At 44.4% G+C, this 17,247-nt stretch overlaps 1 protein-coding gene across 8 annotated transcripts in view; it reads right to left on the bottom strand.

The window, feature by feature from the left end:
- The window catches only part of AKAP7 (A-kinase anchoring protein 7), a 119,310-nt gene that overhangs the window by 76,128 nt on the left and 25,935 nt on the right, over positions 1–17,247 (bottom strand). For all 8 annotated transcript variants that reach the window (XR_014778369.1, XM_084777786.1, XM_084777781.1 and 5 more), the window contains exons 4-5: positions 14,345–14,481; positions 9,922–10,082 (exon numbers count right to left, since the gene is read on the bottom strand). Coding sequence is in view for 7 of the 8 variants with exons in the window: in XM_084777786.1 (XP_084633912.1) it covers positions 9,922–10,082; positions 14,345–14,481 (298 nt within the window). In the remaining variant the exon portion in view is untranslated. The remainder of the gene's footprint in view (positions 1–9,921; positions 10,083–14,344; positions 14,482–17,247) is intronic.

Genomic DNA, 17,247 nt, shown 5'->3' with positions numbered 1-17,247 from the left:
CATCCTTCCACTAGGGGCGCTATCGGACAGCCCTCAACCTAGTTTCCCCGTTTACTTTCAGCGCAGAGCATCTCTTTAAGCAGCGAGAAGGCATAAAGTTCTTTTTTTAAATTAGAGCTTCAAGGGCTAGTGACAGGATCCACACGTAATCAGTGACAGACAGACACAGATGGCACCGGTTCTCAACCCCTTGAAGACTGTGGAATGGCCTCCGATTAAGGGGAATTTATGAATATGGCGCTAAGGCGGAACTGCATAGTGGAAGTAAAAACGACCTACCTCAAAATCCCTGCTCCTCATTCACGCCCTCCCTGTTCGGGAGGAACAGGGGCCTACAGCTGAATTTACATATGCATAAAGTGCCCCGCCTTTGTTTCACCTTCTCTCTAGTTGTCACACTGGGAAAGACCTGAGGCAGATTAAAATTTTTCTCTCACCAGTTTTGGCCACAGTGTAAATAATCTAATTGCTTTTATTTTTATAAATATGTTAATGTCTTTTTCTTTTAACTCGGTGACATTCAAACACGGAACCAATGATTACAAATATTATCTAAATCAAACTCACAGGTTAAACATGAACTGGGTGGTCCACAGCCTGCTCTGTCTCACCCTATGGGTATGACAGGAGTGGTAAAAACCAACTTGTGGTAAAGTAGTACATCTAACACCACCAAGCAATTCCTTTCCACAATTCTCAGTTGTGAGAACCACTCTCCAGTCACCTAAAACTTCAAAGAAATAAAAGCAGCCAATGCTCTGTGCCATTGCCAGTGTTGCTAGTCTAAGGAGACTGATTTCTACTGCCATTTCGGTTTTACATACTTTTCACACAGGATTTGAACAGTTCCAAAACAAAGGCGACATAACGTTGAGGTCAACTTCAACTTTACAAAACTTTATACTTCTCGGTTCCAGTTGATCACTATGTAAAACCATCAAACAGAATTTTAAGGCACTTCCTTCTTAAAAGCAAGCCTTCAAAGCCGCAGCTTCGCGTCATGAGTGGGTTCGTCCTACTACAGAGGAACACAAAGAAAGTGTCAGGCTGCACCCCAAAACATTCAGCAGAGTTCCTGACCATGCACAGTAACAGATACTATAGTAAATGCTCTCTCAGCTCTGTGTTAACTACTATGTTAAAAGACCTGACAAAAGCCACATAGGAGCAAAGGGTGCCTTTCAGCTCACAGTTTGAGGCTGCAGGCCATCACAACGGGGAGGCCAGGGCAGCAGGAGCCAGAGGCCACTGGTCACAGTGCACAGCCAGGAAGCAGACAGATGAATGCTGGAGCTCAGCCAGCACTCTGCTTTCATCCAGTCTAGGACCTCAGCCCGTGGGATGGTACCACCCGTCTTCACGGGGAGTCATTCCACCTCAATTAGCCCAAGATATAAAATCCCTCGCAGGCGCGCTATGTTAGTTACTTTCCAGTTGCTATGATAAGCCACCGTGAGCAAGGCAACTGATAGAAGGAAGGGCTTGTCTAGGCTCACAGCTCCATCACAGTCACTGTGTGGAGGCGTGGCAGTAGGCAGGTGCAGCAGCAGGAACAAGGGAGAGCTCACATCTGTAACCACAGGCAGGAAGCAGAGAGCAACCTGGGAATGTGGCAGCCTTCAAATTCTCGATGCCCACCACCAGTGACAAGCTTCCTCCAGCAAGGCCACACCTCCTAAGTGGCCCCAAAAGGCCCCACCAACTGGTAAGGAAGTGTTCAAAAATACGAACGGCCCTATGGGGAGCATCCCGTTCCAACCACCACAGGTATCCGGAGTTGTTTCCATGGTGATTCTAAGCCTCATCAAGGTGATGTTGATGAGGCACCTTTTCATCCAAGGGAAAAGTCAGGGAGATCTCTGGTACATCACCCTCAGAGTATGCTAGAACTCCTGGAATAGACTTAATTCTTAGGCAAAGATTTAAGCACAAATGTAAATAAGAGAAGAGAGTGCGTGCCTAAGGTTGAATGTTAACCAGGCATACCTTTGTGTTTACAGAACATATTTTTGTGCTGATTTATCTACTGCAATTATATTTATTGAGTTTTAAGTTTCCAGCGCCACGGACACAGCAATGAAACAAGTAGAACCAGAAACAGGCCACTGTGAGATAAACGGACGAGGCGGGGAAAGAGGTGGTTCAAATGCTTGTGAGGAAAGAAGCAATCAGGGTCAGTAATGTTGAGAGGAAAGAGCTGATTAGAAGGTTGAAAATACACAACAACTAAAAAAAGGATTAACTAGCTGAACAACCCAGGCTGGGTCTGGCAGATTGGAACATGAAGAAAGGGATTAAGCCGCAGCTGACGTCTGTTATTGTAATAGTCAAAGGCATCACGGTGCCAGTAGAAAAACCAGTGCTGTGCTGCACTGTCCGGGCCAGCATGTTTGTCACCAATGATGCAGCCGCCATGTGCTGTCAGGGGCAGCATGTTTGTCATTCATGAATTAGCCACCAGCTATTTAACGGTGTACATGTGCCAAACACTGCCCTGTTTCATACACATCAGCTCTTCTTATGTCAAGAGCTGGAAGCGCGCATTTCACAAGAGAAGAAGGAGGAGGTCTGAGGAGGAACAGCTTGTCTTCTGCTGACGGGCTGTGCGGGCCATCAAGTCCGTTCTGACTGGCCCCCAAAGCTCACGCTGGGCCAGCATGCTCAGACAGTTTGTGTCCTATCAGAGACCCAAGCAGGAGTCACAGCACAGGCTAAGAAACAAAAGGCTTCGGCAAGTGAGAGGAAAGGCCAAGGTAACAGTAGAAAGGGGAGAGGAAGATACCAAAGCCAGATGCCATGAAGCACCACTGAGGGAAGCTTCTGTGAGGTCAGGACAAGAGGGAAAGGGCCAAGTACCAGGACAAAGGGGTGACAGGGGTGTACCCGGCCCTCCGCACCAACAGAAACTACCATTTCAGATGTTTTAAAAAGCTATGCTGAGTGTAATTCCTGATTGTTCTACGGTTCTTCTTGCTGTATGTGGTTTATTTTATATATATGTAGTAATGTGAATGTATATGTTAAAAATATATATATAAATGAATCAACATGAAAAAAACATAGCTATGCTGAGAGGGCAAAGGGGCATTCTCAGAAAATGGGGAGCCCAGCAGCTATTTACAAACTGACAGAGGGATGACCATACAGTTACCCTGCACAGGACTTGGCCAAACTTGCTAAATGCACATGACACCTCTGCCACTTACCAACAAGTCACTTAACCTCATTTTCTCTATCAGGCAAGCAAGGGTGACATGATGGGGAGGCCTACCTCACAGGCTTGCTAAAAGTAAGTGAATTGCTACCTGTGAGATTAGAGGGGCTGGAGAAACAGCTCGGAGGTTAAGAGCACTCGCTGCTCTTACAGAGGCCCCAGGTGCAGTGCCCAGCACCCACATCCTGAACTTAACACACAGTGGGTACAGTGCCCTCCTCTGACCTCCACAGACGCTCACATACATGGTACACATACATACATACATTCAGAGTACACACACACACATACAAAACAAAGTGAAATAGAATGAATCTTTATAACAGCCACAAAGCAAGTCCACTTACAAGTTCAATTGAAAATCAAGTGAATGGCTGAGTGCAGTGGCGCACGCCTGTAATCCCAGCACTCAGGGAGGCAGAGGCAGGCGGATCTCTGTGAGTTCAAGGCCAGCCTGGTCTACAAAGTTCAGGGCAGCCAAGGCTACACAGAGAAACCCTGTCTCAAAAAGAAAGAAAGACAGAAGGAAAGAAAGAAAGAAAAGAAAAGAAAGCCAACTGAATGAAAAAGGAGACAAGGTGAAAGGTTACAAGAAAAACAAGGAAAGAAGGAAGCAGCTTAGAGGACGATGCTCGCAAACAGGCAGAAACAAAACTGAGGTGCTGCCTGTCCTGCTGGCTCAAGACAGGGAGGGCGGACAACCTGGTCTTTGGGTACATGAAGGAAATGTGGCAAAGTTGTTCTGACATGTCCAAAGAGAGCCTAATGCTGACCATAGGATGAAGGGTCAGCAAGCTCCTCAACACCAGCAGCCTGTAGTTGAGAGTCCAAACCATCCTGCAGCAGCACAGCAGCCCGGGCAGGCTCAGAAACGCTGCGAACAGAACAAATTCCTTACAGACAATCGGAAAGACAATTTGTCCTCTCCAGCCTGAGGGAAAATGACAGTCAAAATAAGAGAAAGCACAATGCTCAAATGAGCATTTGAAAGAATTTCATTTTCTCTTTTATGAGATAAATGTACTTGGAATCGTTTATCATGCTAACCAAGGCACTTTTCTCATTTTGAACAAAAAATATGCAAAGGCCATTATAATTTGAGCAGGCTAAAGTTTTAGCAATCTCTCAATCTAATAACCTTCTTAACAAAATTGCATTTAGCTTAGAAAATAAATAAATAAAATTCCACACCCGTTTCTAAGGAAAGAGCTCTTGGGAGCAGTTTCACCACTGTAAATGTAAAGAAATGTCATATAGATTCCATGCTCTGTATCCCTATGATCCCTCAGGCTACAGGCTCGTGCCAGGAAAGGACCTGCAGCTGGAAAACAAAGTGAAGGTAGGAAGATGTAAAGATGTAAGCCAGAGCTCCTGAGCGCAAATAACCGATACCTCTCCGGGAGCCCCCACCACAAGCCCACGGGTTCCAGAACACAAAGTAACCACACATTGGAGGGACAGGGAGAGTTAGTGGTGGTAGCAGCAGGTCTGCTTATGCAACGCGAGGCCAAGGGGGCGGAGGGGGGTGGGACACTTAGTCTGTAATGTTGAGGGCTCAGAGTTCTATAAGAAAAGACAAAACAATGAGGGGAAAGCATACCATTGAATTTAATAGAAGTTTTACGTGACTCGGAACCCTTCATAAGAAATTGAGGGCCACACTCTTTCCAATTCCCCCCAAACCAGGTAAACCTGTGTGGTTTTTAAGGTGGGTCTGATTAAGTAGCTAGATGGGGGGGGGGGGGGGTGAGAATGATTAGATTAAAAAGTGCAATCTGATGGTGTCAGGCCAGGAGAACTTGGCAAGGCCCGCTGTTTCCCTGTGCCTTCGGAGATAAGGACACTTCTTTCCTCCAGGTGTAAGGAAGACAAAGCCTCAAATGTAAGCCAGACAACCTCCTAGCCGGACAGTGAGAAACTGCTTCCTAAGTGCACAGCCTTCTTCCGAGGAAGGGTAGGAGGGCAGGGAGTGACCGGCCGGCTTCTCAAAATCAATCCTTGGTCTAAAATGCTTTTGAAGATAGAAAGATGGCTCGGTGGTTTAGAGCACTGGCTGCTCTTCCAGGGGGCCCAGGTACAGTTCCCAGCACCCACGTGGTAACTCACAACCATCTGTAACTCCACTTCCGGAATATGAGCTGCTCTCTTCTGACCCCACACATACCAGGCACATACATGGTGTGGAGACACGCAGGTAAGACACTCATGCATGTAAAATAAAAATAAGTTAAACCATTAAAATAAATAAAAAATTTTTAGGGTATACACTGGAGAGATGGCCCAGTGGGTAGGTGCTTGTTGCCCGAGCCTCAGGACTTGAGTTCACATCCCCAGCATCCATGTAAAAAGCCAGCCATGGCCACACACAGAGCTGGCTGTGCAGAGATGGATGGATCTCTGTAGTGCTCGCTGGCCAGGCAGCCTTACACCTCAGAGAGCTCAAGGTGAGCCTGTCTCAAAAACTAAGGCGAAGAATGATTAAAGACACCAGACATCACACACACACACACACACACACACACACACACACACACACACATACACACACACACACACAAATATATTATTTCAGGGCATGATATACTAAATCCCATCACTGGATAAAGCTCATTAATTTAGACTCTAGGTTTAAATGCATACATGAATTTTCTCCAATCTAAACTAAACAACTAAAGAACTCCAAACTAAACAACAACTGAAGTTGTTTAGTTACTTCTCTGTCAGACAAGGCCCCACTGTGTCGTCCGGGCTTCTAACTCACGCCCTTCAGCCACAGCGTCCATAATGCTGGACTCTGGCTTGCACTGGCTTCTTAATATTCTTTATTCTGATAACTTTCAGTAATAAGTTCAAATAATAGCATCTAACATCTTCTGTTTTTGTTTTTGGAGTCAGAGTTTCTTTGTGCAGCCTTGGCTGTTCTGGACCCGCTATATAGACCACGCTGGCTCACAGAGATCCACCTGCCTCTGCCTCCCAGAGTGCTGGGATTACGGGCATATGCCGCTGCATACAGTTCTAAAGCAATTTTTAAAATAATAGTAAATGTACAATACTTTAAGAATTTAACTGAAGCTGGACAGTGGTGGCACAGGCTTGTAATCCTAGCACTCAGGAGGCAGAAGCAGGAGGATCCCTGTGAGTTCGAGGCCAGCCTGGAGATAGGTCAGCAGTGCCTTGGGCCATTGCCCACTCTCATCCTCAGAAGGCTTGAAATTACTCTGCACCAAGCCCTACCTACCTGAGTGTCTTCCTTGGCTTCTTTCAAAGGGGTTGAGGAACTAACAAGGGGAGACCAGAGAGAGAGATCCTGGTAAAGATTCTGTTGGACTTAGTTGGCCTGACCCTGAGGAATTCCTTTAAAACTAAATCTAGAGCCTGGCGATGGAACTCACGGATCAAACATGTACTGAGCATGGCCCTACATTCGACCCCCAATACCCAAAAGTAATCCAATGAATACAAAGAAATAAAATAGTGGGAAAAAATGTCTATATTCTGACTCCATGAACCCTGCCATAAACGGGGTAACAACTAAACTCCGGTGCCCGGCGTTCTCATTGTGGTGCTTAACCCTGAACAGCTGGCACACAGATATGATGTCAGCAGTTGGGAAGCTACGGCAGGAGGATTGCATCAAGTTCAGGGCCAGCCTGGGCTACAGAGTACCAGGCCAGTCGGGGCTACACAACAAAACCTTCTCTCAAAACAACAACATAACTAAACAAAATAATTTGCTTCACTGTGACGATAAATAGAAATCTCCCATGACTATTAAAACATGTGGATCTCTCCTAAGTATACATGAAAACTATGAGCAAAAGCAACAGTACAGTGCTCGTGTAGCACGTTCAAAGCAAAGTCGACCAAGCGGTGATGTTTGCCCTCCATTTTCTACTTTTTTGTGTTGAGATTTTTTAGAATATGAAAAACTTCTAAGCAGCAATCCCTGGTGCATCTGGAATAAAGAGAGGAATTACAGGGGCAGCGGCCTTTGCTAAAATGACAAGTGAACATCCATGGCTCCTGTTCCCGTTAAAGCTGGCAAGGTTTCACATTCCTCACCACACAATGGACCTTTCATTGATACTGGAAAATATTTCTGTGAGAATATTTGCAGAGAATGGGTGGAATTCTTAATGTTGCAAGCACCCATTGACTCATTTAAAAGGACAATGATTGAGTGACCAATGAGAAATGTTTCAGTGGTATTTATATTACAAAAGAAAAGATTTAAGTCTAGCATTTTTTTTCTTGAGTCAGTCAGAAAAATTACATTGAGTTTGTTGACTGTGGGCCTCAATTCTGGAAGGATCTGCCCTCACAGCTTTGAGAGCTACCTTCCCTTTGGCCAGCTAATTTTTTTTCCGTCCTACTTGGCTTCTAAATGTTATTGTCTATTCAGTTATTTGTACATACTTTGTCCTATCCTACCCCAAAACAGGACTTAAGATGACTCTAAAGATCAAAAATCTGTATAGCCTATTAAATGATCACAAAATAAGAGAAATGAGACAAAGAAATAGTAAAGCTGGAAAGACAGACGAAGTGTCCCATAGTCTGCATTAAAATAAGCTAAAATGTAAGCTTTTTGGCAACCAAGTCTATCTCAGAAAACACAAGTTAAATATTCATCAAGTAAAAACCAATTTGTTTAAGAAAACAATTCTGATACTAAGATTAAAAAGTAAGTTAAGGGCAGGTGGGGATGGAGCTTGGTTACCAGGGTGCTGGTCTAGCATGGAGCTTGGTTACTAGGGTGCTGGTCTAGCATGGAGCTTGGTTACCAGGGTGCTGGTCCAGCACACACAAAGCCCAGGTCCGACCTGAGCACTGGGCGTGGTGGAGCTTGGAGAGGACGCAGGGTGATCAGACAGAAGTTCAGGGCCATCTTCAACTACACAGTGAGTGTGAGGCCAGCCTGGCGTACAGGAGACTTTGTCTCAAAACAAGATTAAACAAACAAACAAACAAAAACCTTTCTAATCAGCTTTTTTGTTGCTACTTAACATATTAAAATCTAATTAACAGCATTTACTTTTAAATACACAGATAAAAATTCTATAATTCATGAAGGCAAAACATTCTGAAAGCAACTTGGCCATATCACATCTACAGAGACAGAGACATGGTTCTTTTTAAATCTAAGTAAGCTTGCAATTTTCTATTGGTCTGGCTTAGTCTAGAAATATATTTCTTGTGGAGACATGCTCTCACAACAGATGAAAAAGGAAAGGAAAGAAATGAAGAAAACATTTGATAAATACACCCAGCCAAGACACAGTTAAAATGTTCTCTCCACAGAAGTCTGGCCTATCCTTGGGTAGGTTTCTTATTTCACATTCTTACGACTTCGTTGCTGTTATAAATGATGCCCCATCAGGGAGTGTAATTCAATTTATCTACTTTTTTTTTTTTTTTTACATTTATCTGCGTTTGTGCATGTGCATAATGCCACAGTGATTGTATGGAGGTCAGAGGACGGCTTTCAAGAGTAGGTGCTCTCTCTCCTTCTACCAAGAGAGCCAACAGGACCCACTCAGGTAACTGGGCTCACTGTCAAGTGCCTTTGCCCATGGGGCCATGTCACCGGCCTCACTTATCTACCATATTTTTATATTGATACTTTCTCTAGTGATCTCACTGAACTCTGTAAGGAGCTTTAATAGGTTTCCTTTGTCTTTGAACTTCTAAGCACGTGTTCCTCTCTGTGAAAATAAAGGAAGAAGAGTCCCTTAATCTCTGTTAAGAATAACTCCCTGAATTCTCAAAATTCAATACACTGTTCTCTGACCATTGCCGACCTTTACAGCATTCTCACTTGTGGGCTACTACTACACTGATCTTCAGCCCTCTGGCCCCATCCTTCCAACAGCAACCTCACTCCACTCCACTTAGTGATCTAATAGAAACCAGGCAGTACAGCATCGGCCACCACCCAGCTCTCTCCTGGCAGTGTCCATGCCCTCTTGTCCCTCTAAGTCATCTGCATGTAAGCTCGGGTATGCGTCATCAGCCCCCTCTCATTCCACAGGAAGAACAGCACCCAAGAAAAGAAGAAATTATGAGTTTCTGCAATGCTACCCATCACTCACTGTTTCATGAATGTTTCGGCCCAAGGAGGAGTGACCGTATAGGACGGCACAAGATGACCCTACACAGCACTGCGTGTAGTTTGTAGCCTAACACCGAACCTACTGCCTCCGAGTGAAACTCAAAACTCACCTACCCATCCGATCCCCACTGTACTATGATAGAGTGCATCTGCTTTAAATGACCTCTAATAACTGTGAGGCCTCGGGCCCTCATGTCCTCATCAAATAATGGCCAAAGGGGGAGGAGGAAGCTGTAGAAGTGAAAACACGGCTGATGCACTGATTGGCTCTCTGTACTATAGAGGGCAGTTCCCACAGGCCTCTGTCTCTCATCCTCCCGATACATATCAAGTGCCAATTATATGTCAAATCCCATGACAAGCAAAGGCACAATTTGCACTCACAGTTCACACTTGAATCCAGTCTAGCATTTTCCCTAGTAAGCCCCGGAATGTCCCAGGCTTTTAGCCATGCCTTACACAACCAACCCCAAGGCAGTACATGTGCAGGGAGGTCATACTGGCTCTCCACATTAGAAGATGACAAATCTCCATGGCAACCATTGGGAAACGCACGCATGAGGTATCCTGAGTGTGGTGCTATCTGTCTTACCCGCTATCTCCACAAGGGCGTTGACGTGCTCCCCGTCTGCCAGCTTCACGAAGCCAACTTGACTTCCGAAAGTGCCAATCCCTTGGAAGGGCAAAGTCAAGTTCCTTCCTTCAAGGATTTCCTGAATGAAAGGCTTCAGTTCCAAAAGCGCATCCGTACCGCTAGAGACAGACATTTCAGCAACACAATGAGTAACAAAACAGACAAAGCCAAGAAAGAAACAAAGAAATCCATCTTATAAAGGAAGTATATGTGTATGATAACTATTTCAAAGTTCAAAATATCTTTTAGATCGAACCTATGGTTAAAACCAACATTAATTTTTTTTAAGATTTACTTATTTATAGACATAATCACTGTATTCAATGTATTCCTGCATGACAGAAGAGAGCATCGGATCTCATTATAGATGGTTATGAGCCACCATGTGGTTGCTGGGACTTGAACTCAGGACTTTTGGATGAGTAGCCAGTGCTCTTAACCACTGAGCCATCTCTCTAGCCCCCAACATTAATGCTTAACTATAGAAGAAGTGATTTAAGTCTTTTCCTAATTATAATTACTTTAAAGACATAAAAACATATACTATTTCATTATTCATCAAGAAACTTCTAAGTCAGACGTGGTAGTACACACCTGTAAACAGAGCACTCTGGAGGCTTAGACAAGAGAAATGCAAATTTGAGGCCAACCTAGACCATATAAGACCCAGACTATGGTAAGATGTTGAATAAAAAATGAAACCAACAAAACAAAAAGAAATTGCTAACCAAGAAAATTTGTCAGAATAACTCAAAGTGCGGGGACAGCTCAGTTGTAGAGCACTTCCACTGTGCATGCGTACTAGAGCCAAGCTCTAGGACCCTGTGTGGGGAAGACTACAACCCAAAAAGCTACATTTTTAAATATTTTTTAAACTAATGATACACCCCCAAACAGCCTACTAAACAAGAGAGCTTTGCTAGGTAGTGGGGAAGGTGCTAAACTTCTGTTTGGTGGCGGTGTTGCCAGGGGTGAGGTTGACAGCAGAATCCTATGTAGTGGAGGTTGGCTCTGAACTCCTGGTCATCCTGCCACTGCCTCCCAGATGTTGGGGGGACAGGCACACACCTGGCCTGACAGCAAACCCAGGCTATGTCTCAAAGATTAGGTAAGCACTCTACCAACTAAATCATGTCCCCAGCCCAAGTCCTAGATATTTTCAAAATAAACGTACTAATACTTACTAAAAGGACTTACTGTTTGCAATCCTTTCCACTAAAACACAAACAAGCATTATCTCTTGATGATATGATGTATTGTTATTGGACTCAAAATGTAAGTTTGACTATATTTCCCACCTAGACCTAAATGCTTGTGATAGCTTTTAGCCTACATTGACATATGACCACTTTTGTGTTTCAAATCCTTATTTATCTTTATATTTTGAGTTAGACATTATCAAATTTTGCATGGTTTTAAATTTATGATCAATAACTTCCATTGTAAGAAGAATTTTGAGGGATGCACCTTATTATGAGAAAAAAATTAAGTTCCCACTAGAGGGCAGCAATTGCTTAAAAAAGAAAGGAGTGCAGGAGCCCTGGAGAGGATTTTCAAACTTCTAACAAAATCATCAAGGCTGGAGAGATGGCTCAGAGGTCAAGAGCACTGGCTGCTCTTCCCAAGGTCCTGAGTTCAGATCCCAGCCACCGTACGGTGGCTCACAATCATCTATAGTGAGATCTGGTCACCCCCATCTGGAATGAAGGTGCACATGCAGGCAAAACACTATCTACAAAACAAATAATTTTTTTTTAAATTATCAACGAATTATCCTGATCACCAAACAAATACGTGGAGAAATAGAGTTTGCAGTGCTTCCCTGTTTGTAACTAATCTCCCACCCAAAATCTGAGTGTTTCTACTCACGTACTTCACTGTTGTGTCCTGGTGACGACACAATGCTGCAGTGCTGCCTTTAGCGGTCGCACCCCTCCCTGAACCTCCAAGTCTACATCCCTAGTCAGGCGTCCTAATGGCATTCATGGTCACAGGACACTACACCCTTCTGATCCAATACTTCACTGAGTCCTGGGACGCAGAGCACGTGGCCACAGAGCAGGTGCATGCCTGCCATAAGGGGAGGGGGAGGGGGAGGGAAGGAGGGGTAAATTCAAGACATCCAGGTGGCGTGGAACTGCAAACTACACCAGGTCATAAAAAAGACTAAGACTGTCTAGAAATAATGAATTCTGGAGGCTGCTTGTAAAAGAGACACGGGTGAGCTAAAAAGGGCAGGTTTTCAGTTGTCTGGCTGTATAGAGCAAACTGTATACCTAATGAAATGCTATTGATCCAGAGTAAAAGGAAACTGAGGGTCTTTTGGGAAACAACCCTGTCAGATCCTTTTAAAAGTGGGATATCTTCTAGAGAGAGCTTTATAAAAGCTCGTTACATTTAGTTTTATTCTTTAATTTAAATAATGGTTCTTAAATATTTTTAAAAGCATATTCATGTACAAAACAGAATTCTGAAACTGAAGGTTATACTCAAATTAAAATAGGACATGTATCTAATCTATCAACAGCTGTTTTAGCCTAATATAGTCCTACTGTCTCTTCTACACTCTGAAGACACAGAAAGACCTTACCTGATACATGCCCAAACCAGTTCATGATTTTCAAAAATGTCTCTGAATATTCAACATCCAATCCACTGAGTAGTACTTAACTAAACCCTAAAATAAGATACTAGGCTTGAAGAATAAATATTAATATGGCCTAGCCGCTGATAACCCAGATACTTAACAAACTATACAATATGGGATGAAAAAGAAAATGTTAGATGAGAGGCTTTTTAAATTCTTCACATTTAAAAAAAAATGTCTTGCCAGAAAACTTCATCCATTTTCTATTTAGATGCTCACACAAAAGCCACACCTTGGGAAGAGCAGACAGTGCTCTTGACCTCTGAGCCACCTCTCCAGCCTTGATGATTTTGTTAGAAGTTTGAAAATCCTCTCCAGGCCTCCTGCACTGGATCGCACAACCTCTCATGAGTTGACAGCGTGCTCCACCAGAATGTAAGCAGGCTAAAGACCTTAGAGAAGAGACTGGGTGCAAAAGGAATTCTATTCCCAGAGTGCCCCTGGCTTCAGCCCGGAACACGAACTTCCCTGACTCCCAGCCTATCAGTCTTCCCAATAGATTTCAGACTTCCAAAACTCACGCCCATGTGAGCCAATCCTGAAGATAAATCTGTAGATGAGCAGATAGGTCTACGTGGAAAGACAGAGAACAGCTGACTCTGTAGACACACCCGAGGACCCTGGTCACTGCCGTCCCGACACACAGACGAGACCCCTCGCAACTATTCTCTCTTCACATCTCGTCTTTGGTTTGTCTTCCATGGAAAGTATCAAAGCACTTGGGTTTTTTCTTATGATTGGTAGAATGCTAAGCTGAAATTAAGCAAGTGCAGTCTCGGCTTCTCTCTCCCTTGACGCCCACAAAGACCAGAAGACTGCTGGTTACCCACAGAGGGGGCTACTGTGTCAAGAACTTAGCTACAGTCATCATAATGCGGCCAAGTGTGAACTAGCAATACATGCTGTGCTCTCTTAGTCTACCTTTTCCTCACCCTCTTCCCAACTCAAGCCTCGCTCCTCATTCCCTCAGGAGCCATACGGGCAAAGGCAGAAATGGAAATAAGGTGCCGTTCATCCTGACTTTGGTTTTCCAAAGAGCCTAAGCTTGGACTTAAGACAGCAAATCCATAGGTGACAGTGAAGGATTGTGCACTCGAGTAATCAGTGGCTTACATTCGACCTTTATGGAATGGGGGTGCGAGGTGTGGGATGGACCACCATGGCGCCAAGAATGGCTGAGGCAAGCTGAACCAGAAACTGTCCACCCTACCCCAGGAAAATGGCAGCTCTGATAACAGACAGCTAAGAGTAGGTGCCTACTCCATGCTGGGTCACATGCTCAGGACTCTTGCTTGTGCTGGCCCTATCTACTGGGACAGCAAGTGTAAGTCGGGGTGCTAACAGAAGGTGGTTATGCCATTGTTCCAGAATATTCACCTAGGGTCTCTACTTAGACTCTAGATTCAGACTCTGAAGTGTTTCACATAATTAACATAGACAACGCATCCATGTGATCCTGTGTAGCCAAGGGTTACCACCAATAACAATGGGGAAAAAAAACTCTGAATTAAGACTATTTAAACAGAGTCCAGTGGGATGTACCTGTAACCTCCACACTCAGGCAACTCAGGCCAGAAAATGAGAAGCCCAAGGCCACACGGAGGTTAGCCCCTCCGTACATGGGCTATCAATCACAACAGTCAGGGTAAACAACATTTCTTTAGAATCTCAGCGTCTCCTCGGGCTTTCTATTCTTACCCACAGTAGCATAATAACGTGGAAAACATTACTCACATGTTTACTTCATCTTCGCTTAATAACTGCATCACCAGCAAGGTGACGTGAAAGGAGCCGTCGCCAACCATGGCTTTGGCCAGTCGCTTGTCCTGTTGTAGTATCGAATTTTGCAAGACCTTAATTCCAGTGGTAATCTAATCATACATACAAAACAAAAACAAACAAACAAGACCAAGGACTTAAGTAAAAAATTTATAAGGAAAAATTTTAAAGCAATGAGAAACATAAGCAACCAACTACCAAATTTAAAGCGAACTCAAAATTCTACAACAACCAAACATGGCAATCATCTAGGTGTTCGCATGCTTGCTAGGGACTGGATTTGGACAGCCTGGTATGAAATATAAATGTAGAAAGACACAAATATGTGTCTGTCTTACAAAGATTGAGCACAACACCCTTTCTTTGCAGACTGGGTCACTGAATGGGTGGGAAAACTCCCCACAGCCACACATCCGTTTAGAAATGTGTCCTTGTAATATGGGTCTGACTCACCAACTATGATCATTCCTAAGAGAAAAGCTTTATTCTTCCACAGAAAGGTCAAATCAGCAGACAACATTCCATTTCTGTTAGAAGTAATATTTATTTGTCCCACAGTGAATATGTTGGACTGCGCTTGCCTTTAAGATTCTCTGGGATAAGAAGGTTTCCAACAAGAACGGTTGCTGGCATTTTTTTCCTAACTTGTGATGGGCGGGGCATCACCATGGAGACAGACTATGGAAGTCCAATCTATGACAGTAGGCATTCCCGGGAAAGCCCACCACTTGGGCTGCTGTCTGCCTTCCCTCTCTGTACCTATTCTTTGGAAACACGAAGAGGGATGGTATCTCTCCCTCCTCCATTTCCTGTTAGAGCCATCTATTCTAGTCAACCCAGGAAAGTCACCAAAATGGAGAGTAATCTGAAATAAAATAGCAAGCCCCGAGAAAAGGCTTGGGAGAATTTGTAAAAAAAAAAAAAAAAAAAGCCCTGGGACAGCAGAATTGCTGAGAGAAAAGGAAACACTGGACTGGCACGAGTAGCGGCATCCAGTAAAACAAAACAAGAAAGGCAGGGCTAAGGAGCTTGGGTCACGACCATAGCAGGCTGTTCTGATGCTGGAGTATCTGTGCTACCCCGAACAATAGCCACATTATCTGTGGAATGCACCGAGGAAATCCTAAGACATTGTCCTTGGTCCTAGGCTTTCTCCTCGAACCAGGCTCTGAGTACGCTGCTTAACTGGGCCCGCAGGTTCTCTTCTTTGTCCCTGGGGGACCCTTTCTGTGTAAGAGTCTTGTGAAGTCACTTTAGAGAAAATCTCTGTTCCTGGTACCCTAGCCACCTTCCCTATGGCCTGCCTTCAGCAGCGGCTCTGTCAAAGGGCCGTGTTCCTCCTGAGCAAATGTTCTATCTGCCTCCTCCTTAGCAAATGTTCTATCTGCCGACCTTATCGCTGCTCCTTGTTACAAATTCCCACTGTGCTTCCTGTGGTCAGAATAAAGCCCCCCTCTCTCTCCAGGGGGCCGTTTCCTGTTTCCTATCTCCTGCAGCCTATACCTATCTCCATGAACCCTGGGAAAGTGGAGCCAACCTGGCCTTAAAATTGTCCAAGGAGATTAAAAATAGCTTCAATTTAAGTTTAAGTGGGGGAAAAAAATCACCAAAATTGGACTCGAGTCATTTCTAGTCATTTCCGGTGCTGTTAGACAGAAACATAGGTTAACTTCAGCCTGTCATAAGCATCCGACTAGCGTACGATGATGACATAACCAGGATGCTCCAGCAAGGTGAACCATTTTAAAAGGCAACTCTGTAAATGCAGCCAGCTTCTTTATTTCACTCCCACATTTTCCCTATAAATATCTGCCTCTGACACAAGGAAACTGGAACAGTGAGCCCCCTTTAAGGCTGGTGTCCCCCAATTCATGAACAGTTCCTTACTCAAACCTAGATTTTCCCCTAAGACAGTGGTTCCCAACCCCTTCGAGGGGTCACCTGAGACTATCTGCGTACCGGATATTTACACTACAATTCCTAACGTTAGCAAAATTAACAGTTAGTGAAGTAGCAATGAAAATAATGGCATGGTGGGGGGTCCCCACGAGATGAGGCGCTGCAGTAAAGGGTCACAGTGTTAGGGAGGCTGAGAACCACTACTCTCAAGAGTTCAGTGGCAGAACTAGAACTCAAGAGGGAATGTCAGTGACCTCCAGGAACATGGAGGACCCAAACTAAGGAAGGCACCAGGTGCATTATAGCTCCAGCAGGTGGAATAACCTGAAGAGAAGCTGCTCAGGGACCAGGCCCACAGCTGACAGGCCCATACAGGCCACCCCATTGTCTTCCCACAGAAGACTGAATGGTCCATTGTTCACTCCGGTTGAGCGGGGAAAACACAGATGACTCACTCCCTGATTACAGCACAGGGTTAGCCATGGCCCTCGTTCAGTGTCTTCAATAAAGCACAGCTCAAGAGCAGATCCTTTTTTAGTTCTCTAAAACTTTCCTATGACAAAACGAAAAACTTGTAAGTAAATAAAGACATCACACACCAAAGCAGGAGCTAACCAGATCCAAAGCAGAAGTGTTTCTTATTGGTACTGAGGTGTCTTTTATGGATATCTGTCAAAGGGCTTGGTGACCTGCAGAGAGTCATAGGATTGAACTACAGCCGGACAGTTTAGAAGAACAGTAAGAAGACATGGGCCAGCTCAGCCAGCGCGTACAGATACCTGCCACCAGCCCTGAGGACCAAGTTCAATCCCCATCAACCATGTGATGGAAAAAGAGAGTTGACTCCTCCTACATGCTATGGTCTGATCACCAGATGTATACAAACACACACACACATACACACACACACACACACACACACACACACACACACGACCTAAATAAAATACAATATAAAT

This window comes from Acomys minous (genome assembly GCF_964271855.1).
Source record: "Acomys minous genome assembly, chromosome: 3".
Taxonomy (NCBI): domain Eukaryota; kingdom Metazoa; phylum Chordata; class Mammalia; order Rodentia; family Muridae; genus Acomys; species Acomys minous.
Note: the sequence above shows the minus strand (reverse complement) of the source record. Positions and strands in the feature narration are given on the sequence as shown.